The sequence below is a fragment of the Anopheles darlingi genome, chromosome 2 (genome assembly GCF_943734745.1).
Source record: "Anopheles darlingi chromosome 2, idAnoDarlMG_H_01, whole genome shotgun sequence".
Classification (NCBI taxonomy): Eukaryota; Metazoa; Arthropoda; class Insecta; order Diptera; family Culicidae; genus Anopheles; species Anopheles darlingi.
Window position 1 is genome coordinate 80,105,762 of NC_064874.1, and position 27,795 is coordinate 80,133,556.

The 27,795-nt window shown below is 53.0% G+C and overlaps 1 protein-coding gene across 3 annotated transcripts in view; it reads left to right on the forward strand.

Moving 5' to 3' along the window:
* The window catches only part of LOC125948360 (probable nuclear hormone receptor HR3), a 57,672-nt gene that overhangs the window by 24,162 nt on the left and 5,715 nt on the right, over positions 1-27,795 (forward strand). For 2 of the 3 annotated variants that reach the window (XM_049674330.1, XM_049674331.1), the window contains exons 1-3: positions 4,122-6,809; positions 16,197-18,399; positions 21,491-21,718. In XM_049674330.1, the coding sequence (XP_049530287.1) occupies positions 16,992-18,399; positions 21,491-21,718 (1,636 nt within the window). In that variant the 5' untranslated portion in view covers positions 4,122-6,809; positions 16,197-16,991. Of the gene's footprint in view, positions 1-4,121; positions 6,810-16,196; positions 18,400-21,490; positions 21,719-27,795 lie in introns of those variants that run through there. The other variant, XM_049674332.1, reaches the window with a different exon arrangement.

Below are 27,795 nucleotides of genomic sequence, written 5' to 3' on the forward strand. Positions count from 1 at the left end.
CGGGGGCTCTGGGTCTTTCGGAGCTTTACGAAGAAAGCGAAGCGAACCGGACGGACGGAAAGACGGATTGGGTGATACTAAGGGAACTGCGGGAACCGAAACGTCATCAATCATCGCCAAACATTGGGCCGGGCGCACCCCAAAATGCAGCTCGCGATGCAGCAGTTCTCTGTCTCTCTCTGTCTCTCTCTCTCTCTCTTTCTGTGCCACCATCGGTGATGGCGATGGGAACCACATTTTTTGACGACGTTGGGGCATTAACATGCAGCCCTCGTGCTGTAGATCTTCGTATGATCCCGTGTTCGGTCCCCGTGAACATTCGAGCATAAAGCGAACTTATGCTACAGACGAATGGACCACTGGAATGGACTACAGAGTGGCCCCCACCAGAATGATTTATTAAGAGTTGCCTTGGAAGTTTAAATTTTAGTGAAATGAAACGCAATTTACGAAAGAATCATGTACATCATGTTTGCCGCAAAAAAGTTTGATAAAATTTCATAATTTGTTCGTGAAAATCAGCATCTCGTCCTCTGCGTTTCTCCTTCGGTGATGAAATGCTGCGTTGGTTTAAAACAAACAGCGTAGAGGTGGTGCGAGTGTTAAAAGGTTTTCAGTTTTGAAGGAGAAAAAAAACCACCAACCACCTCTCGCATCTCCCCCCATTCCGGCCATCCTGGTCCCGTCGCGGGGTCATGCTGCACTCGCGCGTCGTCGCGTCATCAGCCGCACGGCAATATGCACTCGGTCATTCGAAGTCATTGCACTCTCTCTGGTGGTGGTGCAGCAGCAGCAGCAGCAGCTGGTGGTGAGATGGTGTTGCTGTTTGCTGCACCGTCCACTGTTTATCACGATATGTTGATGCCAGCAAGCACTACGGACAGTGTGTGTAATTATGAGACAGCTTTTTAAGGAAACTTTTCCACTTAATTGGAAAAAAAGATTTTGGGACAAAGTTTTCCTTCCTCGATGATGAGTTACTATTGGACCATCGAGGTGACGGAAAGATAAACGATCGTAAAATGTTATCACTCGTGGGAAATACTTGGTGATAGCATCATTCTCTTTGTTTTCTTTTCTTGGATTTTCCCAAAAAAAACAAATCGAACTGACACTCATCATCATCCCGCATTCGAGCAGTCACTCATCTGCTCGAGCAGACCGCTCACTCTCTCTCTCTCTCTCTCTCTCGTGTTTTCCCCTTTTCTCTCACTCCACGCAAACGGTGTGAGAGTGAGTGCCGCAACTCGCGGCGCTCACACTCACGGAGCGACGCGAGCACGCTCACAGCTGACCGAAAGCCGGGTCAACGACCGACCCGCGTGACAAAGATAACAATACAATTATTATCAAACAAATTTTTTTAACTCCACCACCCATCCATCCGGTCCCACTGCTCGGTCCGGTGTCAATCCGCTGCTCGCTGGTGTTGGTGATCCCGGAGAGGGCGTTGCGTAGAAGAAGCCGCCGCGATATGCCATGGTGGCTGCTGTTGCTGCTGCTGCTGTCCCTCGTGGTGGAGATACGAGACCACGGGATCAGGGGTGATGGGGTGGTGGTGGTGGTTGACGCCAGAAATATAACCGCGCGAGCACGGTCTTCGCGCGGGTATTTGTTACAAGCGGCATCGGTCCTGTAGCTGTGTGCGTTCGAAGTGGGGATCGCACTCGCACTTTGCGCCGCGTCGCTCGCTGTGGTCAGTAGGGAGGGTAGGCGGTGGGACTCAGCAGAAGATTCCCTCGCAGCAGCAACAGCAGCAGCAGCAGCAGCAGCGGCAGCGGGTTATGTCGTTTTGGGCGGCGATCGTCAACCGCCAAAAAATGTTCGATCTTTCGCGTCGCGATCACCCATACACACACACGCACGGGAGCGCGCTGATCCCCAAGAGTGCGTTTGCGCAAGATCGCGTTGGTAACGATCGAGGTAGAGTCGTAGCAACAGTAGTAGCAGTAGCAGCAGCAACAGCAGCAGCAGGTGGGACACTCACTTGACTTGGAATCGGGCTGTTGTTTTTTTTTTTTGGAGGGATTTTATTGGTTTTTAATGACTTGTCATCCCTGACTGAAGGGAGACCCTTATCGGTGGAAGGTACTGTTGACATTCGCTACACTCTGCCAGTTGTTTGCAGTTTGTTTAGCTGTCGTTCGTGGTCTAAACTTTCGACGTTTTGTTTGCTGCTGGAAGCGGAAATCCCTCCAAAAAGGGAATGCTCTGTATTTGATCGCTTATAGGTGTTGTAGAACAAATATATGTTGGATCTTTTGGATCAACAACATTGATATTTACTCCTTTTCAGCTGATATCAAATCGAACTGCAGCTAATCCCTTGACTTCTTTGTCTCATCCACAGGTAAATACGCGTGAAAACAGATCTGATCTTTGTCCAGGGACTGCTGAATGACTGGCTGGCTTCTTAGGTCGTCCGTGGTAGGTAAAGCAAGAAGTTCAAGAGCATAATGTATCGTTGCAGCTGCATAAATGCATTTAAATTTGTCCGTATCAGTATCCGCCTCCGTCTTTAATGGTGTTTGAAGGAAGAGGATCGTCGTGTCGGTCAACTCGGGTTCCGAGTATTCAAACTTCCCTTGAGCTCAATTCCCACAAACCAAGACCAAGAGTTCAGGGATGGGAGTTCATGTAAATAAGAGAGAGCCTCATGTTTTACCATAAATCAATGCGTGCGAAAAGCTGACGCTGGCCCCTTCCCTTCCCTTCCCTGCGCCGAGGAAGTGCGAAAAAGGCCCAACCCAGTCCCCGGTCCCCGAGGACATTGACCTTCTTGTCAATGCGGAAAGACAGAGAAAGAGCGCCGCAGAAAGAAACAGAAGAGCAAGAGAGAGACGGTCCGTGGGTCCTGTTCTTCCGGTGATGTCCCCGGAGGACAGGCCCTGCACCACCATCATCCCTTTGCTTTGCTGGTTCCTTAAGGAACCCGCCTTAACGTCCCATGGCGCTGGATGGTAGGAATTCCAGAAAATTCCCCTCCAAACTATGGACCCATGACGTCACACGGCGTCACGCAGCCATGCAAGGGGATGCAAATCGACGACGACGCTCACTGACTGGGAAGGTCAGCTGGCCGCTACTAGGACGCAGGGATCATTCATCCCCTAAAAGTAGGGGTAGCAAAAGGGGGATGAAGAAAAGCGGGAGTGAGAGGATGGGATGCCACGCAATATGACGACGACGACGATGATGATGTTATCGTTCGAAATGCGTGTGTGTCTCTGTGTCGATGATCGCAGCAGGCCAGCCAGCGGTAACGTCGCCGTCGTCGTTGCCGCGCTGAGTGCTCCATCGAGAGCGGGATACTCACGGCGTTCGCCCCGCACGCACGCAGTGTATGTGCGCTCGCGAAGGTTGCGAGTGGCTGCTGCTGGTCCATTTCGAGCAGCGTGGTTCCGTGGAGCGGTTCTGTGTGTTCTCTGTGGCTCTTGTGTTCCCTGGCGGTCTCGTTCCGGCGGTGGTGGGCCGATCTCTCGAACACACAACACCGGCGGCAAACCGGCAAACCGATCTGGCGTGCGCGCGCGTTCCTCGACCCCCCGTCCGTCCGTCCGTGTGTGTGTGTGTGTGCGTGCGTGCGTGCGTGCGTGCAGTGGTGGAGACAGAAAGTGTCGCTGCATTCCATTGTTTGCTACCGGCATTTGCCGCGCACTACTCCCTTCAATCCCGGGCATTTCGCGTTCCGCGTTCCGCGTTCCGCGGTTCATCGGCAACGGCAGCAGCAACAGTGGCAGTGAAAAAGAGTGAGATAGGCTGCTTGGATTCAGAAGAGTCGCGGTCGCCGTCGCCGTCGCCGTCGCCCGTCGCCGTGAACGTCGTTACCGTCGTTGCGTCGTGATCAGCGCCTACTATAGCCCCCCATCCCCGCGGCCGTGTCGTGTCGTGTTCCGTCGGCGTCGGCCGCCCGGTGGTTGTCACTCTACTCGAGAATGAAACGTGTCGTTCTGAGTTTGTATTGAAAGTTTTCCCACTTTTCTTTACCCGCATCATTTTGTGTGTCCCCCCACCCCCTTTCGCTTCCCTTTCATCGTGGTGCTCCCCTCTCTACCTCCCTCCCGGCGTGCGTGCGTTCGTCCGTGCGTGTGCTCACTGCGTGATAGTAGTTGACCAACCCTACACCCCCGGGGAGTGGGTAGGAGGGTGTGATGTGGTGGTTTGGATGATGATGCCTCACGAAGAGATCCGGTGGAAGAAGGTGTCACTAATATGTTAATCGGTTGTGTCACCCGTCATCTCGTGGATTACTCTCTGTATGTGTGTGCGTGTGTGTGTGTGTGTGTGCGTGTCAGCGTGTACATATACGTGTGTGCTTGCCCTCTGTGTGTGCGTGTGTATGTGTTGGTAGATTGCTCGTACGTGTCTTGACCCCTTCTAGTGGCCGGAGCTCCCGTAAAGCGAGCAAAGCGCAAAATTGGAAATCAAATCTTTGCAAAATTGCTCCACGACTGTGTGCGTGCGTGTGTGCGTGTTGGTATGCTGTGCTGTGTCGCATGGTGTGCTACGATTGACAAATACGTCAACAAAAACCGATCCTCCAAGCCGCGGCGAGTGTCGGTTACCAGCCGTCGTGAAACCGACCTCAACAACAACGACAGGAGGGAGGAAGGGGGGAGGAGCGCGGGTTGGGGGGTGTCATTGGGTGATTGGCGTGATTTGACACCATCTTCCCTCCTCCCCACCATCGGACCCCCCAAAAATCCACACTCCACCACCGCGTGTGTGTGTGTGTGTGTGTGTGTGTCGCGTGTGAAAAAGGGTCGTGCGTGCAAGTCAGTCAACCAGCCAGCCAGCGTGTGTGTGTGTGTGCGGAAAGGGGTGTGTGGGTGGTTGCTTTTGTTGTTGTTATTTTTCTCCTCGCCGCGTGCGCGCCTCCATCGTCGCGCACGCCGCCGCCGCCGGCCTTTTACATGAAAAATGGATAGGTTCATTGACACGGCTGGCTCGCCAACGACACACTACCGCGCGCGCACACACACCCGAGAGTATGAGTGAGTGAGTGAGCGTGCTGCTGCTGGTGAGAGGATCGAACGAGACAGAGCGAAAGAGAGAGCGAGAGAGAGAGAGTGATTCTAGAGTGTGAGAGAAGCGTCCTGTTTTCGGAGTTGTGAGAAGAAAAGGGTGGCAACGCATATGTGACCGTGCATCACCCACCCATCGCCTTTGGAGCAGCAGCAGCAGCAGCTCCAAAGGTCCCCAAGTTGCGGGCCCGACCGTAAAACAGACCGTGCGGCCAGTGCCGGCTGTCGGAGCATTGAGATAAAGTGCGACAAATGATCTGCGAGCGAGCGAGACCGTCCCTCAATACGCGAGATCAATAGAGTGAGAGAGGCAGAGAGGACAGCGAGAGAGAGAGAGAACAAAAAAGGGGAGCTTCGTTCGTTTGGGGTTTTGAGTGGGGGATGGTTACTTAGATTAGTCGAAATGTCAACACACAATCACATTACCTCGATCTGACGTTTAACACACGGTTGACAGCGAATCTAGTAGGCCCCCCCCCCTCTGCTGGAGGTGCGGTTGCGGGAGATGCGGTTCACTCCAGTCCCTACCGTCCACCGCCTGTTATCAGCGGGCATCCAAAGTGGTCACTACCACCGTGCGGACTCACACACAAACGCCTCCATATGCGAGGGGCAAGCTCTGATAAGCAAGTTGTTGCAGGTTGTTGTATTGTGGTCGCTTCTGCCGACGCTCCTGCCTCGAGCGGTTTTGAACGTCAAACGGTTAACCTTTTTGAGACGCCTGGGGCCCGGAACACGGCATTGATATTGGTTAGTTGAGGTATCCGCGATGCTTATCACTCGCTGGCGCGCTGCGGTTAGTAGATAGCGATCGTGGTGCAAGGTAAGAAGGGCGACGAACACGCTCGAAGGGCCTACTATGCCTTTCGCTACGCTTAGTAACCTCTGACAGCTAACGCATGGTAACGCTCGTTACGCGCTGTGTTACGCTGACACTTTCCCTTAGCGGAAAAGTGTAAACAAACGTGACGTGGTTTATTCTTGGAGGATTTTTGGCTTTTGGCAAAGTCGAGTCGAGATTTGCAAAGTCACCCCACACTTTCACCACACACCCTCTCACACCCTCTTGTATCATTCAGAAAAGGATGATGCCCACGCCACGGTGTCAATGAACTCACGCAGTCGTGTGCCGCAACGTACGAATGTGTCCCAACTCCCAAGGGGGTGTGGGTGGGTAGGTGAGGAGGCCACTCCACCGGTACCGGGTACCATCATCATCTGCCCCACTCGATCACTATTTGTCTCTCTCTCTCTCTTTCTCTCTCTTCTTTTTTTTTCTCTCTCTCCCTCTCTCTGTTGGTTGATCTTTTTTCTTCCTCTCGGTTTCTCGTCCAAACCGCATCCTCAACGCCACCACCACCAACCGATCACCTACCTGCGCGGACCTCTGGATTGACCGTTGTTTGGAGACAGTTGTGTGTGTGACGTTCCGAATCCAAGTGTCAAACTGGCGTTAACGTGCAACTTATAAGGATCACACATTAGTTCCCGATCCTCCCGAGCAACAGCAACAATCGATCGAAACGAAAGAGAGAAGAAGAAGTGCGTGTAAGGTCACGTGATACTGTGTGGCAAGTGATCTGGGTTTCTTGTGCCGGAGCGTCTTCTAAGAGAAGAAACATCCTCACTCCAGTAGACGTCCACCAGTGAGATGTTCTCTTCGATCGTTGGTCGATCGTCGAAGGCGTGAGATAGTGCCGGCACTGACGGACACACGAGAAACCCCAGAAACGCGCGGAGGTTCCAGAGGAAGTGTTTCATCATTTGCATAACGTTTTCAAGCAGGTATCCCAAACGAACCGATCGATCGATCGAGCAGAAGAATGCATCGAAACAGTGGTGGGGGGGAAGGAACCAGGAACCAATCGAATCACATTAACACCGGAAAGCAAATGAAAGCGCACCACTTAATAACAATCATCATCAACAGCAGCAGCTGCAGCAGCTGCAGCAGTGCATTATGCACATTTCGGGGTTGCGTTTGCGTGGCCTTGGCCCCCGACGAAAAAAGGGGGCGCCATATTATGCATTCCCACTTCCCACCGATGCCGGCTCATTAACGATGCATAGAGCTTAACGGGTCGGAGAGCATCGATTATTGATGTAGCGACAGAATTGGCTACAAGGTTCAATGCAATGCACAACGCATCGCCACATTAGACATTCATTTCGATGCTTTATTTATTTACTTTTGAGCGAGAAGGAGAGCGAGAGATAGGGAGAACGAGTGAGAACATCCATGCATTATGCGCTGCTGTTCTCCTGTTATCCTGCTGGCCCTGACTGGCTATTTTTAGCAACCCTCATTGGCCGGCCACCCCCATTGGTCAATGATGTTGTTTTAACATAACACATATGCGGTCGAGCGGACAAACTGCTGGAGCCCATAATTACCACCTCTGTTTTTTTTGTTGTTCTCTCTGTTAAGTATTTATTAATCATAAATGACGAAACTCCATGAATGACGAATGACGTTGAGCTTATGCGCGCCTCCATTGCATCCCCTCCTCCCCGGGGGGGGGGGGGGGGGGGTCCTCATGAAGCGTGCGCCTGGTGGTCGGTCACTTTCGTGAGCCACCAGGCGCCCGCATCGTTTTCTTTCAGTTTTCCCAATAAAAAAGAAATAGTGGATTATGGTGTTTGGTGGAAGATGTTGCTATGAACATCGCCAGTGTGTGTAGCTTGTACTTTCCACGCGTTACAACACAATTAATCAAGAGAAGTTAGGGCAGGGGACAAGCAATAAATGGTGCCATTAGATGACGGAGGCCAGTTTTCACGAGGTGTTCGTTCGCGTATATCCTCGACCATCAGTCGAGTCCCTTAGTGTCCTATTGCTAATTTAACGCGTGAGCATTAAATTTGAAATTAACTATACGCGTGAACCTTCGGTGTGTATGGAGGTATTCCTCTTCTCAGCTTCTTAGCACAAAACCAGCGCGACGAACAACAAGCACTCGGTGACATGCTGCAGATGGTTTATTTCTCTTTTAATTTTGATGTTTTCTCTTCGCTACCTCCCACTGGCACCACTACCAACCCCCCCGGGGGGAAGGGGTGGTAGAAAGCGATAAATCCCACAACCTGCGAATACAGACCAGGTCCTCAGGTCCCGGCCCATCGATTGTGCCATCTCATGCTACCGTATCGTCATCGTCGTCGTCGTCGCCGTCGTCGTCGTCGTCGTGGATTTCCTTTGAACCTGAGGCCGTTGACACCAACCGACCAACCGACTGGCCGACCGGCCGATGATGGTGTTGCAGGATGCTGTTACGCAGGAACGTTCGCAATGAGAAGCGAAAGGAAGTGTCCCTCCTCGCGCCAAACAACAAAACAAATGGACTTGCTCCTTCTCCTTTTGAGATCGGTGTCCCGTGTCCTAAAGACGAGGTGGTAGCATCGACCATTCCTCATCTTTCTTTCGCTTTCTCTCTCTCTCTCTGTCTCTGTCGGTGGTGACCGTGTTCTGGTCTTACGAATGTCGCAAATTGCTGGGCGCGCGCGCGCTCTCAAGACGGTCCAAGACACACGTCAACACGCTTCTTCACTTTCCGCACGGTGACGGAGCGGGATGGTGGTGGTAGATATGCCTTCAACACCACGAGAACCTCCCCACCCCCCACCAAATAACGATGATTAATGGATTCGCGGTACTTTTTCGCCGCCTTTTCCTGCCGATGCCGTTGTGACCGATTTGTCGTTTTCGGAAGCGTGGCCACGGACCAGGAGAGACAGGAAGAAGGGGGCGCGCGCACGGAGTAGATCTCCTCTTTCTCGGTTCCTTCCGCCGATCTCTCGTGCCTATGTGTCCGAGCACAATCGATGTTTGATTGTTGGGCCACGAAGATGAAGACAACTACAGCGACGACGATGATGACGACGACGCCAACGGTGTACAGCTCATTAATGGATGGACCGAAGAAAAGGAAGCGAGCGAATGTCGTGTGACCCGTATGATCAGCGGCAGATCATCGGCAGCCACAGCGTCATGGCGATTCGAGAAGGGGTCACACCAAAAAGGCACCAAGTGACACTCACACTCGAGCGACAGAGAGATAAAGGAAGATGGAGAGAGAGAGAGAGAGAGAGAGAGAGAGAGAGAGAGAGAGAGAGAGAGAGGGAGCACGCGTGTGCGAGGGTTGGCGATAAGAAGAGGCGCACCATGTACTGTATTGTGTGTGCTGCGTACTTGCAGGAGGGGGTCATTGAACCCCCCCCCTACTATGGCCAGAGTACGCGATACCACCGTCCCCCATCTCTGGGGCGCCTCTTCCTCGCGTGCTCTCTGTCTCGCTCTCGAAGGGGTGCCCGGAGTGCGAGGGGAGGATGATGGTGTGGTGCAGCAGCAGCAGCAGCAGCAGCAGTCACGGAACCTGCAACTTAATTAAATGCGATCGATATGGACACCTTCACACACACACACCCGAGGAGAGACCCCCTTGGGTACTACTACTCCGCATCGGAATACATAAATCTTGGCCACACCAAGGTAATGACCCCCGTCCCCCCAGCGCCAGCGCCAGCAGTGTTGCTGCTTCTGAGGATCCTTCCTTGCTCCGGTCACCTGTTCTGACGGTCTAATTGAAACGCACGATTTTAGGGGTGTTAATGCGCCGTTGGAAAGACCGCACCCCCTCATCCCCCCTTTCCTCCACCCGTTTCTGACACAGGTGTTGCCACAAACGCAGCATATAATGCCGCTCTAATAGCGGCAGACCGGGAGGTGATGAAGGTGATCGCTCGCAAATTAGGAAGCTCGCTTTTGTGTGGGACACTAATTTTTGGGGGGGAAGAAGCTTCCCTTTTAGTCCGCTTCCCATGGGGTCAATGAACGATTGAGCGTCTGGAACACCCACGAGAAATGAATTGATGCTGTCCGGGCAGCAGCAAATCCAGCACCTATTGCGCGTTAGGCCGAAGATTCTGTGTAATGTAATCTTGGTAAGAACATTCCCCAAAAAAAACGGGATATTAATGACCGCTGGTTTGGTCCCATTCAATGGTCATGGCATCCCGGCATTCTCGCCGCCTCGTCAAAGGGCGCCGAACTTGGTGGCCGCGTGCGCGCACACACACTCACACACACACACCGAGCACACAACTTCGGAACCGCAAAAGCCGGCAAAAATGCCGGTACAGCAAAGCCCGGCCCGCTTGCTCCTCGCCGGTAACCTTAGAAGCCGCGCTGTTACCACCACCCCTACCACCACTACCCCTTTTTTCCAGGACTAGCCGACTGTCTACCGGAAAATCTCGGTTCGCGATCCAAGTTCACCAAGTGTCAACTCTCGGTGGGTTGATGCGGTTTCCACGGAACCAACAACAGCTCGTGCGCGCGCTGAACCGGCATCCAGAACGCCGCTCTCTCTCACGAAGGGATGGATGACGGTGGATGAGGGTGGAGAGAGAGGAAAATCATCGAACTCGCCGTGACCGTTTGTTTTGCTCGCTCAACGCAAAGCGCGCGCGGCGGTGATTGGCAGCACTGGAGCAGCAGGGCAGGGCCGGGCCGGGTGCGCGGGAGCCCGCTCACTGTTTTGCTTTAGTTCAATAACCCCACTCACCGCTCTCTCATCGGGGTCTCTCTCTCTCTCGCTCACGTTCGGTGTGTTGCGCCCGAGTTCGTTCACACGGCCGTGAGTGACCCCCCACGGGGAGCTCATCTCACAATCGCTCATCTCGAGCTCGAAAGGGAAAGAGAACGAGTGACTCATACGCGGCCGATGGAGGGGTAGTGCACGAATTTGCGGCTTTGAAATTTGAATGATTTTTATCGAGCAGCTAGCAGAGCGTTTGGGGTCCATCCATTTTCCATCGAATTCCTTTCTTTCCACTTATGGCGATCGCGCCATATCGTGATCGTGATCGATAGGATTGTTGATTAATTTGCGAAATGTTGTGACACTCGCAGCGGGAGTGTCTCTCTCTCTCTCGAGAGAGAGAGAGAGCGAGCGAATCATCGCGCTGTTCGTCACATGCGTTCTCTCAGCCACTCATCCTCGGTTTACCGCTATCCTGCGGCTGCAAGGCACCCCCTCCGACCCCCCTCCTACTACGATCGCGTCTTGGCCGGTCCCAGTAAGAACAACCCGAAGTCAGCGCACCTTGAGGTTAATGATCCTTGTGTGTCGTGCCGGAATCGCGCAGATGGTTGTATTGTTGTTGTTGTTGTTGTTATTGTTGTTTGTTGTTGTTCTTATCGTTCTCGTTGTAGTGGCGGTGGAGACGGCGGCGGGTTTTTTCGCTTGCGTTTCATAGTTTGTTGCGTTTCTGCTGCCGTTCTGTCTCTTTTTTTCTGTTCCTTGTTCTTGGCCTGCTGCTACTGCTGTTGGTGCCGTTGCTTTGGCGACGACGACGACGACGACCGCGACAGTGTGACGTAATGTCTCTCTCTCTCGGTTGTCGGCCAGAGGCCTGCTGCCGTTCTTTCTGTTTGCGTCGTTCGTTGTCGTCGTCGTCGTCGTCCTTCACCCTCACGCTGATGATGATGATGATGATGATGGTGGTGGCCGGTGGTTGTCAGGGAAGCCGCCGTCGCCACGATGATGCATTTCTGCGTGTTTCTCTGTTGTTCCCCTCCGTGCTCAACGGAAACGGTGCCGCATTCCGGCGTCTCCGCGCCAAAGGGGAAGAGTCTCGTTGAGTTGCGGTAAATGAAAAGGGAAAACCTGCATTTAGTGTGCGAGAAGGGGGGGAAATGGTGATTTTCTTTCATTTGCCGGATATAGTTCTCGATTTGTAACCTCGTAGTCTGTTTATACTCGCGCTTTCAAGACTATTCGAGATCGAGAAAGCATTGCAAGTGCAACTGCAACAAAAGGTGCATCTGAAAACGTCGTCACACCAAGAGAGCGAGAGAGAGGGTGATGCGAGAACGAGAGAGCGAATGCGAAAGGTGAATGACCTCGTCGGTACCGCCCGATAAGCCGCCGTAACGCATCAATATCAACCTCAACCCTCAACAACGGTGTGTTCGGGGGTGAATCACTGTGCATACAACGCATAGGTTGTAGGTGTGTGGTGGGACAATAATTAAAAAAACCGATTACTCATGACCCCCCCTGCTCCACCGCTTGGACGCATTAAAGAAGATATCATCTCTTATGGCGCGAAAAAGGGTGTGTGGGGGGGGGGGGGGGGTGCGATGGGAATGGCACGTCGTCTCCGTTCGTTCCACAAGTTCAAGGTCGTACCAGGGACGCACCAATTCTGCGCATTCCGCCAGTGAGCGCGCGAATGAGTGCAATCGAGCGCATCCTCCTTCTCCTCGTGGCGCGCTCCCTCTTTTTTGTGCAAATTTTCATCCCCCTTTCTTTTGCGCTCTGCAGCAGCTGCCGTCTGGTGCTGGTGCGCATGCTAACCGTTAATCCCGAGTGGGACGTACTCCCGGGGGTAGGTTGTTGGCACGCCATGCCCGATCGATTCGCGAATCGAGCATCATGGACAGCAGGGAGATGCTGCAGTAGTGTAGTTTCCAGCAGCACGGATTTCAGCAAGATTTCGATTCGGAGCGAACACACATTCACAACCGTCGTCGTCGGGCGGTACCACCGTACACCATGATCGGTTCGCCAGACTGCTGATGCAGTCATTCTCGTTCTGTTTTGTTGTTCTCTTTTTTTTCGCCATTTTAGGGGTGAATGGTCTCTCGGGGAGGGGCTGTGCCACCCTGGCTGCTAGTGCATGCACCTACTTGGTCGGTATGTGTACTGCGTGCTGAGCCACCGCAACACACCCAAAACTGCTGACTCAAGGCGCGAACCAACAGTAGCCAGTAGGTTCAATATTTGGCAGAACGAGTGATCGATTGGCATCAGGTCTGTGCGCGACTTGTGCATCGGAGTGCATACGAACACACACACACACACACACAGATACAGACAGAGAGAAAGAGAGGGAGCGCCTAGGCTAGGCCAGGGTGCAACAACAGCGCAAGGAGTGCGATAAACACTCTCGACTTTCGGTTGCTTTCCGTTAAGTCACGTACGATAACCGCCGCTGCCGTCGTTGTTTCTGCATTTTAAGGGCCCCAACCTTCCCCCCAGCTAATGACATCAGTGCTTTCGACTGGTGCTCGGTTTTAAGCAAGCAATTCCAAGCCATTCGCGCCTCGCTCAGCGGTCCCCTCTGCATGTTGGGGCCGTTGGCGTAATGAATGTGGCGATAAGCGACAGTTCGCGCGGTAATTTCGCGTCGAGCGCGGCTACTAGTTTCTTGAGTTTATTTTTACAAAATAGTGAAGCCACACAGACGCACATTAGCCACGGTTGGATTGATATTTTAAGAGCCCCAGCGATCACTGGCAATGCTGACGACGACGGTGATGATGATGATGATGTAGAAGCTGGTCGCTCCACCAGTCGCTTATCGCACTAATCGCATGAACGCCAGCGTGAAATGACTTGTACCCTATAGAGGATTCATCATCATCGTCAACAGCATCATCAGTAGTAGCAGCAGCAGCGGGCAGCACTAACAGCTGGTTGCTGCCGGTTCGCACATTACACACTGGTGCACACAGTCGGACCAGTGCCGCGTTTGCCGCGGATTCTATTTATATGCAATTATCTCTCTACCACCCCCTCCGGGGCGCCCCTCTCTGGCTAACCCTTTTCTCAGCCATCAACCCCCCCCCCCCCCCCCCTCAAAGAGCGCGAGCGAGAGGGAGCAAACCAGTACGCAACGAAGCTGTTGACGATTCTTATTGCGACTTTCGCTTTCGTTACGCGAAAGATAACAAACAGACAGACGGGACGGGACGGGCAGGCAACTAGTGGAGAGAGAGAGAGAGAGAGAGAGAGAGACTCGCGGGAGGCCGTTCACATCAAAGCGGAAAAGGGCGTCAGCGTCATCCACACACTCGGGACACACTTGAGACACAGCAGACACCACTAGAAATGGGTAGCTTTAAGCTATTGCAGCGACCAAGGGGAATGAATGCATCGCGTAATGCATTTTTTATGCTTCCGCACCCACGCTTTGCATGGGTTCTCGATGTGGAAAGTAGGGAGGAGGAATCCCATTATCCTGACACAATCGATTGACCACCAGTGGTGCAGCAACAGCGAGAAAAAGGATTCATTCTCGGCGTCGCAGTCGCGTTCTCCGTTTCCGTTCCGTGAATTTCCCCCGTGTATTTGCAGGCCAGTGACCCCCAAGTGGGAGGTGGAGGGTTGTTGCATAGGGACGCAGCAGGATGGGTTAAAATCGTTTGATCGAAACCCTATCCTCTCTCGCTCTCTTTCTCTCTCGCGCGCTCGCTCGCGTTAGAACGACGTTGCGGCTGGTTGTTGCAACCCCAGACAGACAGACACAGCGAGCGATGTACCGACCGCAAGCAGCAGCAGCAGCAGCAGCCACGGTGTCAGTCGCACGCCAGCACCACCACCCCATCACCACCCCAACCCCACTCGCACTGCATTGCACTCGCGCCCCGGCGCTCGCGTTCTGCGCCTTCAATTCTGCTGCTCGCTCGCTCGCTCACTCTCTGGCGGTGCTGCTGCTGCTGTTTGCCACTTTTGCTGTAATCTCATTTGAAATAGATTTCCGTTTCTTGACCTATCCCACCGTGGTTCGTGGTGTGCGTTGCGTGCGCCATGGCGTGGCGTGGCGTGGCGTTGCTGCGGCCATTGCCACTGCGTTTGCCATTTTCGTCGTCATCGGCGTCTCGTTCGTTCCGAATGTGTGTGCGCCTCCCTCCTGCGCGTACCATACATACATGCGACCGTAGCAGCAGCAGCAGCAGCAGCAGCAACAGACGACGGAATGGCGAAACTGTTCTTTGAACCCCCCTGCCCCTTTTTTCGCAACCCCTGACTATCTTCACTCCTCTTTTTTCCCTTCGCAGAATTGCGCTTTTCCTTAATTTTGTTTCTCCACAATTTTCTCGGTTCTTTCGGTCCTCTCCGTTCCCTCGTCTTGATGCTTCTTGACCTCGTACGGGTGGCCACGGAAGGCCAGGGACGGTTGCACCAATTAGTGCAATTTAGTTTCGGGAATGCAGAGTGTTTGTCGCTGGCGCAACGCAACGCACCGGCGGACCGCGGATTGTTTTTTCGTCCGTGTGTCCGCAGCGTCGAAAAGGAATCAGGAAGTGTTGTTACCGGTTGCTGCCTAGGATCTGATTTATGGTTCGTAGGTTGGATTGGATGCACTTTCGTTATGCTGTAGCATCTTTGTTGAAACACTGGATATAGATATTCACTTCACTGAACTACAGATTTTTAAACGTCTTTGCTCAACGCAGGCTACTTAGATACTAACTACATTTGTCTAAATATTCCTTTACTTTTATCAAGGATTACTTGATTGTCCTGTTCGACTCGATGCTTCCTTACATCAACCCTTGATAGGTCAAAGGAAGCGTTTCAATTTTGTTTGCAAATTCCGGGTTTCCCTTTTTCCCAATAGAAACCCCCCACAAAGCATTATTCCCCATCCCATCCCGCCCAAAAAAAAGTGCACCATATTGCTGCACCCCCCCCCCGAGGGCGTACATCCGACAAAACAGTCATTTTGATAAGAGTTCTGTGGGTAATGGTAACGGACCAGCTCGGGTCCTTATCAGCTTGCGTCGCGCGAAAAAAAAAACGCGAAACAAAATAAGAAGAGTTATGATGCAGCGCGCACAATCTACCAAACAAATGACGAACCGCCGTCCCCTCGCACCCAGGTTGTGCAGAGGGTGCATCGATGCGTCGTCGTCGTCGTCGCCGTCGTCGGCAAATGAAAGCAAAATTGTATCAAATTGAACAGAACAAACAACCGCACGCACGCACACAGCTGTGTCGTGTCTGTGTGACGATGGCGTATCTGTTGTGTTGGCTTGGCGTTTGATATACCTGGACCAGGGATGCCCATTTTTAGGTCAGTCTGTCTGTGCAGATTAAGGTCGACGGTTGTTCTGTCCCCGATGCCGTTCCCGTCGAGCATCAACGGCCAGATAGGGGTGTTCGGTCTGCTCGTTAAATAATACTTTCGCTGGCCTGTAGGTCGACTTGTTCCGTGTGTGTGTTTTTTTTAATGTATTTATTTGAGGGAACGATAACGTGCTGTTCGGTGGTTCTCGTAAAAGGATTCGATTGGTTCCGGTGGTCCCCAGGGGGATGCCACGCGTTCAGTGATCAGTGTGGCCAGAGGAATTAACAGGAGATTCCTTCGAGTGCTTTTCAGAGTTTGTGACAGCGTGTGACGACAGTGCGAACCATAAAGACAACTAAAGTGAACTACAAGTAGCCCAAACCTCCTATTTAAAGGACATAAAAAACGTAAAGAAGTGATTGGTAAATCGGATAAACAAGTGAAGTGATCATAAATACCGAAACACACACACACACACCCCTCTCTACACACACACACACATATCAGCGTGTAGAGCGAACGGTGTGCAGTTCAAGTGGCGAGTGCGTCAATTCCTCAAAGAGTCGAAGCTAGTAGTATCCTCCGTACTGCTGCTACTGCTGAGCGGAGCTCCTACGGTGTTCTACGGTGTCGTGTGCGCCATCGTTTCTACCGTGCGCACCAAACGTCATTCGTCGCTGGGGCAACGTCGTACAACCGGTTGCTAAGATGACTGTGCAATGTATCGAAGACTTGTATCCCACCTAATAGCGTGGCATCCCCGTCCTTCGCACTGGATGACGGGTACCTGCCGCTGCTACTAAGGCTAGGAGAAGAAGAAGAAGAAGAAGAAGAAGAAGAAGAAGAAGAAGAAGAAGAAGAAGAAGAAGAAGGAGATACAGAAGAGTGCATACAGGAGACGATTACAAACGATAGGAGAAGAATAGTGGCGATCGCGAGCAGCGCGTGATTTAGTGACAAACGACGCTCTAGAAGCGAAGTTCGCGGCGTCGATCGATCGTGGTTTCGCAAGCAACCGAACCGAACTACCTCAAGGTCAGGTGCGCCCGGTGCGCACATACATCCGCACCTCCCAGCCTCCCCCCTCCCCCTTACCACAGCACCCAAATGGATAACGGCGAGTTTACGGATCTGTTCACGCAACATCTGTTCACGCAACCTGGCAACAAGTACCAGGTGTCCGGTGGTGGTGGTGTTGGTGGTCGTGGCCAGAATGGAGATGGAGGTGGTGGTGGTGGTAGTCAGCAGGCGGCCGCATACGCGGCCAATGCAGTGGCAGCGGCAGCGGCTGCAATGGCCGCCGCGCCAAAGCTCACGACGCGCCTCATGCAACCGACGGCGGCAACACCGTCATCGCCGGTACCGGGCGGTGCGTCTTCCTCCTCCTCCGCCACCTCCTCCTCCTCCTCCTGTGGAGGTCTCTTCCCCGACACGAAGCTGTTCCTGGGCGACATGACCAATACCTCCCACAACAAACCTCCTGCCCCCACCAACACCTGCAACAACGCCTCCCTGCAGCAACAGCAGCAACAGCAGCAGCAGCAGCAGCCGCAGCAGCATCATCAACAACATGGTGGTGTGCGGCATTCGCTTTTTACGACAAACCTCGGTCCAGCAGCAGCAGGAGTAGGAGCAGCAGTAGTAGCCGGGCCAACGACTGAATTACGTGATACAAACCTAGGGCCTTTAAGAAATACCACTAGCAGTAGCAACAACAGCAACAATAACCACAACAACAACAACAGCAGCAGCAGCACCAGTAGTAGCAGTAGTAGTAGTAACAGCAGCAGTAGTAGTACCAGCAGCAACAGCAGTAGCAGCAGCAGCAGTAACGCTGTGAGTAGCCATAACAACAGTAGCCATCAGCAGCAGCAGCAGCAGCAACAGCAGCATCAAGATGGTGGCGCCTTTGCCCGGGAAACGCGAGAATTTCCCAAGCTCAGCCATAGGCTACTGCAACCGCTCGGCAGTTCGTCGTCCTCCGGGACGGCTGGGACGCCCGGCTCGGACCATCATCCGCAGCAGTTGGTGGTGGCACAGTCGCCACACACACTGATGGGTCGATCCCAACAGCAGCAACAGCAACAGTCGCAGCAGCTCAGCCTCCATCAGCAGAATTTCAATGCATTTTGCTCGTCGCTAACGGCGGTGACGGCGGCCGCGGTCGCTTCAGCCGCTCTCGGTGCCGGCGCCGACGGCTCGGAGCTGGCCGATAGTACAACCCCGCCACCACCACCACCACCACCCGCATCATCGGTTTCGACCAACAGCAGCTCGTTGCTCTCACCGGGCGGTTCCGATTCGCCCTCGAGTGCGCTGCTGGTCGCGCAAGCCGTCGCGGCGGCTGCGGCGGCGGCGGCGGCCACCCAGGGTGGCGGTGTGGTCGGTGGTATGCTGAACGGCGGTGGCAACGGTCTCTCCGGGCTCGATGGTGATCTCGGTGATCCCACCAACGGCGAGCTGCTCGGCCTCAACGGTCATCCACACGACAAAAAGACTCCCAACTCAATTAGAGGTAAGTTAGTTGCGGGAGCGAAACGGGACGAAGGATATTATCGACCGCGCGAAAGGCCGTGCCGGGGGAGTTAGTTGGCCATTCCGGTTTATTCTAGACCACGCGATTGTAGTAATACTCATAACGTACGACGCGTCGTCACTTCCGTTGGTTGGTGTAGCACGAGCATCGACTCGTGCGTCAAGTGGTCGGAGTGTCATCAACGGTGTCATCCACCTTATTATCATCGAGCGATGCTCTTGCAAAACGAGTTACATGACCTATTCCAACGACCACTTTCCAGTGGATAACGATGACCATCTTTGCGGGGAAGTCGCCATGACATCTTGAACACACACACACACACACACTAAAGATCGATAATGGCAGCGAGAGGGGCAGATCTCTGCGTCATCATTTCCTCTCCTTCCCTACCCAAAAGGGGGTGGATGAAAATCGAAGAAAAGCCTTTTCCTGACCGGCCGGGTTTTCTCGTCCCCCACACGAGGCCACTTTTTCCTTCTTCGCTATTTTAAAACATCTGATTCAGCATAAATTGTTTTTCCCTTCACCGCCGGCGGTTGCGCGAAGTGAATGACATCGACCTCAGAACGCTGCCACCACGAGAACGAAGAAACGGCGACGAAGAATGGACGAGACGGATGGATGGACGGTAATTCGATATGATGGTGGTTTGCGCGCAACGTGACCACATACACAAGCACAGGGGGGGGGGGGGGGGGAATTCGGGTTATTTGCCGAGCCGCCGAAGAAGGGGACCGTTGGAATGTATGCTCAAGCCGGCTCGAGCCACACAACAAACCGAGGAGTTTGTTGGTCCGCGACTCAAACCGCGGCGTTGCAATCGATTGAACGGAGCTGGAAATCGATCTCCTCCGTGATCATCGAAAGGTGTGGCCTCCCCCCCCCCTCCGTTCCGCGAATCCACACGGAGGAGGATGCACACAATGCAAATGTGCACACCACACACCAAACGGACGCGAATTGCATTTGATTTTGTGCGCGAAAGTGTGTCATCGAGCCAGCAGCAGCGGCAGCAGCAGCCGTTGCAACCGCTGCAGGTTCATTGACTTGCGCATGACGTACGCCCATCCTCTTCGGTTGTCTCTTCCGCCTTTTTGGTTATTCAATCACGAGCGATTTGCATTAAATAAGCTTCAAATGCAGCGTGTTGGGTGCAGCAGCAGCAGCAGCACATTTCATTTCGATAATTCAATTCGCGAGATATGCCACCGCGACCACCACTACCAGCAGCAGCAGCAGCGGTGCAAGGTGAGCAACAGTGAGTGCGTGCTGGCTTTTATTGCGTTTCACCATCTCCTTTCCTGCCCTGAAACGCCCGTTTATGACCGCAAAGTGGGCGCGGATGACAAACAAACACAACACACAAAACTGCTTCTCTCCACTAAGCGGCTCTCGAGGACGTCGTCGTCGAAGGGAGGAGGAATAGGCAGCGCCAGCACTCGACGAAAGCACTGGCACTGGCACTGGCCACGAGGCGGGGGGACAGTAAAATTTGTGTTAAATTGAAAAACAACAGTCCGTGGTCTGTCGCACGGCTCGCTGGCCGCGCCCGTGCACCAGGGTCGGTCTCCCCCCCCCCCCCCCCCAGGTGCCCAGCATACTGCATTTGCATAAAGTGCATCCAATCGAGATGACCAACCGGGGGGTTGCTTTTTGCGCACCGTTCTCTCCGTCTTTTCCGAGGTGTGTGCGGCTTTAAGATTTACGAGCAACGGGGCTAAGGATGGTAGCACACGCGGCGAGGAGGCAAATTGGCATACCGGTGGGACATTTCACGCCTCGTCGTCGTCCTCGTCTTCGTCGTGGCAGGCCCACTCCTATGGGAGTGTGAAGTTGGATTGGAGTACCCGCGGTCCTCTCGGTCTGCGATTACGAAGCAATGGGCGATTCCGCATATCCAAGCCGGCTTCAAATCCCGACTCGGAAGATGGTTTATGACATGGAGCACAGGCCCCCTGCGTGGTGTTGCTCAATCTGGTACCCACCCCGCACATTCCAGGGTCCACACACAGGATGTTGTTTTGAGGTCTTAAAAGCCGACTCGGATAAGCTCTCGGTGCTGTTGAGTTTTGCTGCTTTATTTTTAGTTCTACTCCGCCATTACGGTGTTACCGGGCGCGTCGGTTAATGGGGAATCCGTGTGCCCAGACGCAGACTCACACACACACACACACACCCAAAACACATGATTACGGTGTGCTAGGAACGTGATTTAATTTGAAAATCCGCCACCAATTTGGTGCTGCTGCCTGTCCAGAACACATCTTAACGCTCAATATACGGACGAAAAAAAAACACTGGGAACTGAAAAAAACCTTTCCTTAAACTCCCCTGGGGAGGGGTCAATGTGGTCAGTGGTGTCATCCACTGGGCCCAAAGGTTATTGACACACGAGTGGTGGGAGCGCGGGCGAGCGCACACCGGCGAGAGGGGGCAGTTTGGCAAATATTTATTTTGATTTTCTTATGCATGGAAGCTGCCGTACGCGCGCGCGCGCCCGCTAGTGGTGGTGTTGGTGTTCCGGCGACTCACCGTACATGATGCTGTCACATACGGCGGGGCACGGGAGGGGTAAACGCCGGACCGGGAACGCTAAAAGCAAACGTCCAAACGTGATGGACGCATCTCGTCCCTCGGGTCCCTTGGTCTTTCTCCATTTCTTCACTTCAGCTCCCTGGACTTTCTTTCGCCCTCTGCTATCGCCGGCAGCAGGAAGAGAAGCGGGTGTTCGAAGGAATTTTCGATCTCAGCAGCCGGCGCACAGTAGGAGCAGGAGCAGGAGCAGCAGCAGCAGTGTGTGATTGATTGATGCCCGCTACCTCTTAGTAGGCGATGATGAATTGTGGTCGTCGATGTTCTGTCATCGTCATCACGGTGTTCGTCAATCGCTCTTCCGATTTTCACAGTGACCATCAGCCAGCCAGCCTGCCAGCCAGCCAGCAAGTCGTCCTGACGTTGATCCAATTTGTCAAACAAAAAAAAAAAAGGCAACCCCGGAATCCCGGAATCCCGGAACCCCCGTTCTAACTAACCGTCGGCCTCTTCTCCTTTCCTCTATCTTCCGCAGCTCAAATCGAGATCATACCGTGCAAGGTGTGCGGCGACAAGTCGTCCGGTGTGCACTACGGTGTGATCACCTGCGAGGGCTGCAAGGGCTTCTTCCGGAGGTCGCAGAGCTCCGTCGTCAACTACCAGTGCCCGCGAAACAAACAGTGCGTGGTCGACCGGGTCAACCGGAATCGATGCCAGTACTGTCGACTGCAAAAGTGCCTAAAGCTGGGAATGAGCCGTGACGGTAAGTCCCCGGGGGATGCAAGAGTGGGATCCAGGTGCTCGGGTTTTTGTGGTAGAAATGAGCTGGTACTAATGAGCGTTTTTATAAGCCAATACATTATCACCAACCAGCACACAAACACACACACACACGGAGAGACATTTGAAGTGAAAACGATTTTTCCTTACGAATCCTTATGCATTAAGGCTTGCGCGAAGAAAACGCGACGCGGACTTTACGCGGCCGGAAACAGGAAAGCATTACGACGATAATAGCCATCATGCGCGTGTGTGTGTGTCTGTGTGTGTTCCCCTGTGACTTTGAGGTTCCTTCGCGGATTGGTAACACGAAAAGCGGAAGCGAACGTCGTAATCCACCGATGGAAATGTGCCCCCATCTCGCCATCAGGAGGTTGGAAAATCAAATGTTTCCTTTCCTTGCGCGCACTGTAGAGCGCGATGCACGCGACGCGAGGACGAGGAGGTACCACGCGTGAAGCGACAGAAGCGCGGGGAGCATAAAATGTGATTTATTTGATCCGTTAGTCACGAAGCCGACCGAAGCCAGCCAGGAGATGGATATTGTGTAATCGGTTTCAAGGAGAAGGGGGTCTTACACTAACACAAGCCCTTTAAGCTCTACTAGGAAGGGGGGGGTGCGGGTCTAGCATGCAACTCATCGCGTTTAAACTACTTTCTTTGTGCTGAACAGAGTGAAGTAAGGAAGTAACAATGGAGCCAAGCCAAGTCCTTTGCGGCGCGTCCGTTGTGGTGTCGCTTTTCTTTCAAAGCATCCAAACAGCAACACTGCTGGAGCATATATCGTGCGCCTTTGTTTAGAACCGAGCGAGAGGCCGCCGACGGATTGTTGTTTTTTGATTGTGCGTTCCCCTGTTTTGGGGCCACGGGGGCGGGGTGTGCATTAGGGTTTATCAAATATTTGCTTCCTGTCAGATGTAGGGTTCCCAGAATGAAATGCTGGCACGCACTAACGGCTAACCCTTCTTTGCTCCAAGTTTGTCGCAGTTCCGCTTGGGGGGCGGCTGGTTGTCCGATAGAACAAACAGTTCGTCGAAACAGACACACACACTTTTGGCGTCACTCTTTGACGGACGCCGCGGCACCTCACGTTTGAAGCTCATTGTGTCCGATAAATATCTAGAGAAAGCTTTTTATTGTTCGAAAAAAAAAAATGCACGAACCAAGAGGTCCGAGTTATGCAAATCGCACGCGCACCCTTGGATGCATCCACCGTTCGGTTGCTGCTAGAATGTTGTTGTTGGACGCGCCAGAACGACCATAATGGCCTGCTTAGAATCAAGCGAAGGTGAGTCTCAGTTCGTGCGTTCTAAGCATGCATCGTCAGTCACTCACGAAACGAAATAGTTTTTCTAGCAGTGATCACTCACCACGATGCCGAGGAAAACTATCACTCTCTCCAGAGAGCGGAGAGAACTAATAAAGAGAGAGAGCAATTGAGAGGGGCTCGCCAGCAGCAGCACGTGTCACTGTGTCTAGAACAAGAAGCAGCGGTGGCGGCGGTGGCGACGGCGGCGACCAAAGTTTATTCACCTTCCACGCACACGCACAGTACAGCTGCTGCTGCTGGTGCAAGGGAAGGGCGGTGGCGGGGGAGGAGGCCACGAATGGAAGGGTCTCTCCCTCGCTCTCTCTCTCTCTCTCTGTCGCTCTACACGTGGCTCCCTTCGTTTGTGGCCGCTATGCTGCGGGGTCGAAGTTCTGCTGCTGCTTGGTACGTCACCACTGCGCGCCCGCCAACATAGCGATAGAGCGATGTGGTCTTCGGGCGCGCGCGCTCGTTGCTTTTAAATGGTGTATTCCTAGTCTGCCGGGGGTCGACCACCAGGAGTGTGTGGGAGAAATGGGGAAGAGGGAAGGGGGCTGGTTAGAGGTGCGATAGTTGCGTGACGCATAATGTTCAAAGAAGGGAACTTGGCCTCCACGCACCGCATACCCCATCGCCACCGATACCGGTTGGCCATTGTGTTGAGCAGCAGCAGCAGCAGTGTGTGCTGCGTGGCTATGATATGCCCAACATAATGCTAGATTTCATTATTGTCCCTGTGTCGGCCTGTGTCGGTTGGTCGGTTGGTTGGTTGTTCTTTTTTTTGTGTTGAGGAATTTGAAAATGAATAAACCACAGACCGACCGGGAACAGAAAACAAAACAAAAATGGGGGAAAATTTGCATAAAAACTTAGTTGCTATACACGGGAGGAGGAGGGAGGTAGTGACGAACTACAACGCGTACGCGCATAAATTAGATAGTTTATGAGTGTCTGCTTTAAGCGGGGTAGTAAAGGTTTGTTTTGAAGCGCAATGTATTCACGATAACACACGCTACATGGAAGTTTATATAACGTTTCGTTAGTTAGTGCTTCAGCTCGCGATTGTTAGAAAGGTTGTAGATGTTGACGCTAGAACATTCAATCCGATTGTGAGTCTTAGCTATAGCCGGGGAGGTTCATTGCAGTACAGTAACTACCACCGCAGGCAATGGCAGCAAATGAGTTTAATTCAATAGCCACAACATAATATCGCGTCTTGATTCTTGGCTTGATGGTTTGATCGTTTACGGTCCAGCGCATTCTTAAGCGCAACACAAAAACTCCATCGTCCCAGCATAAGTTCCTTTCATCGTGCGCCCACTTTGGCTATTCCCTGACCCATCCCGCAGCTTCCTTCTCCTTCTATTTGTCTAATAGCTTCCTGGGCCGGGGCTGATGAGTTTCATCAAGATCGTAGTTCGCATCGGAGGTCGCAACAACCACTTTGCAAAAACATGCTCGGTCTCTCGTACTCTCGAGTCCGGCATGTAATCGACCGAGATCGGCGTGGCGCGTCCGTCGTCTGGTACGCCTTCGCGTTGTTTCCTTCCTTGCAAGTAGTCCTCCTTGCTCTGTCTGCACAACCTAAAGTGCACACTTAATTGCAAGCGGCCATCACAGCAGCCATCACGACACAGCAGATCAAAGCGTCGAGCCCCAGCGGAGATGGAGATGAACGGACGGACTTTTCATGTTGTCGCGTGCATCATCCCTGCGCGTTCGCGATAGAGACAGAGAGAGAGAGGCATTACCATGTTTTATGGTGGACACTGGTGGGAATGTATCATCGGACATACGGCGAGTGTGGGATGCCAAGATGCTTTTCAGAAGGAAAAGTACAGAAGTGTTCTTTTGTAGCTTGAGAACGACAACACAACACAGCGGCGACCGGGCCACCGAATACAGCCTCAAGTAGGGAAACCTCAAGTGGCAGGAAGGCTACAAGTTATATCACTTAGCAATTTGCACGCGAAATGCATCGCTTTCTAGGGGTGGAGCGGGAGTTGAACAGCCTCGCCAGAGGTCTGAGCGATGTGTGGTGTCCTGGTTAGCGGGCTTCTACAAACTTCTAATTATCGTCGAGTGTTTGTGTGGTTCGTGATCGGGTTTTTAACGCAACGCAGAGCGTTGCAGATGGGCTTGTTGTTATTTCGGGTGATAACTGCATTCCATTCTGGATGTTATCATGCTTTTTGAGGGACTTCCATGTCCTATTTGCTCGTCTATTGTTCGTAACTTGAGGCTTGTTAAAAAAAAATCCAGAACTTTACTTTAAAAGTTGGTTTTGTGCAAAGCACCAACAGATGAAGTTTGATATTTAAGGAAAATCTGCTCCATACACCAACGATAGTATTTTCGTTCTGAACGCATATTCTCCAAATAGCCCCAGTTAATCACTTTCTCACTGTTTATCTGCTTTCCTAATGTTTATCCGTGTTTTGCGGTGCAACCGGTTTTGTAAATAAAACATTCAGGAATAACAGTAATTACTCTACTCTAGTAGCATCGGAATGGCACCAAGCGATGGCTTCTCGCGGTCGCATGGTCTGTCTGCATTGGCCATATTGTGCCGGTTGCAACAAGCAGAACACAACGAGCGCTCGCGTGAAATTCCGCTCCCCGAGAGCAAACACATACACCGCCGTGATGGATCTCTATAATTAAAACTATGAAAATTGCAATTTCATTTGCATAACTCCCACCACCATAACCACCACAAAAACTCCCCCCCCCCCCCCCCCAAATTACTTGCCATCCCCTCGGTATCGCCTCTGTTTGGAGACGCGATCCTGGTGTCCTGGGTGGTCTTTGCCGCTCTCTCGCTGGAGTCGCAATTGTGGTCCTCCGAGGCAACCGGAGGCGTATCCGTTTTTGTGGGCCACAGTGCGTTTAGGTTGGATCCTGTGCTGGGGAAAACGATCGCTGGTGCTTTACGTGGCTGGCAGCAAATCACTCGCCGCCCCGCGGTGGGGTGATTGACCTTTCCACTTGTAAGTGAACGATGGCGTAATGTGTCTAGTGTCAGCTCGTGGGCGGCGCGCGGTCGGTCGGTGATGGCGCAGAGATGGTGGTGGTTGCTGTCATCGTAATGAAGCCGTTGGTGGCAGCATCAGTGATGATCAGCAGCAGTATGCTTCACTCATTTACTTGACTCTCGCGCTCGCGTGCCATGCCAGAAGAGTGGAGAGGACGCCACGCTCCGAATGTCACGCACTTTTTCGTGTTTAGCATTGCAAATGGTTTCGCTCTACGCACTACCTTCGCCGCGGTCCTCATCCGATGACAGATCGAAGCATCAGCAGCTGGCGTTGGAACGTCGCCACCTGAAAGCACCTTTCAGGCCCGGGAATAAGAATCGTCATGCTTTGTATGACAAATCGACCAACACGCGTTCAATGCTTCATCTGGCAAGATTCTAGCATTGGCTGGCCCCTCCTCGCAGCCAAATTCAAATGGAATTACCTCTGCACGGTGGAATGTGATCATCGATCGCCGACGCGACACCCTACGGGACCCGCGCAGAAGGGTGTGTCACCGTAGATCGCATCGTTCGCGCTGATCGCGATGGCGGAACTGACGTTACATCATCCACAGCCATCATCAGTGGACCCCGATCAGTGGAGGACGACCACACACACACGCACTCAAGCACCGGTTATTTACCTTCCTTTCCAGCTCAATATCCAGCGATACAGAGAGAGAGAGCGCGAAAGAGAGGGATGTTGAGAAGTATTTTTAGAAACTGCGTCCCACCGCGCTTGTCACCTCAAGGGGCCACCCAAGTGGTGCGTCCCAAATGCTGTGATTGATGTGCGACTCGAAGAGCGACTCGAATGACACAAACCATGCGGTGCCGTCGGAACACGTCCCTTTTTATGATCCATCCGTCAACCCGGGGGGCCTGCAGGGGGCCAGGAGGCTGCACCCGAAACACCGGAGGAGAAAAAAAACCGCGAATTCGTTGCTTTAAAAGTCGCTTCCTGGCATTCGAGAACGCGTTGATAAGCTGCGAAAGAAAAGAATGCAAGACCCTCATCGTGGTGCTCGCTATGCAATCATATATCAGGCAGACGGCCCCCCGGCGCACAACCAACAACCAGTAGCCGCCGCCAGCAGCAGCAATGTGTGCCAATCCTGACCTAAGCCAACCAGCACTGAAGTGCGCATCATCGCGCACCATCGCGCGTCTCGTGTTCGTTCTCTCGCTCGCCATGTGTGTATGTGTTACCGTTGTTGGGGGTTCCTGTGGTCGTTGTGTCCTCTTCCCCCTCGGGGAGCGTTTATCACACTCCACACTCGACGGCAACTTCCTTGGGGTGAGATTGATTTCTCACATATTTCATCTCTCGAGTCCTGACCTTCCCGTGGGGTGGCGGTTTTTTGAGGGGTAATTGAAAGTCAAATTTGTGGCCACACACACACACACACACCGAGGCCGTGCGGTGTCGTTATCGCGTCCGCAAAACCGACCAGGCAACAGGCAACAGGCAACGCGAGGCCAGAATGTCAACCCGATAATAGCGCGCGATGCTCGTCAGCGCCATTTATCACCTAAACAAACAAACATGGCTCCCCCCTAGCTCCCCGCCCCCCCCCACCAAGAGCATATTGGTCACATATTCGCACCACTACAAGAGAGCAAATTGCTCTCTCGCTCTCTCGCTCTCTCTTTACTTCTGGCACATGCTGTCGAGCGCACGGTGCATCACCAGACGAAAGATGATGACGCGGTTTGGCGGATGACAACCACA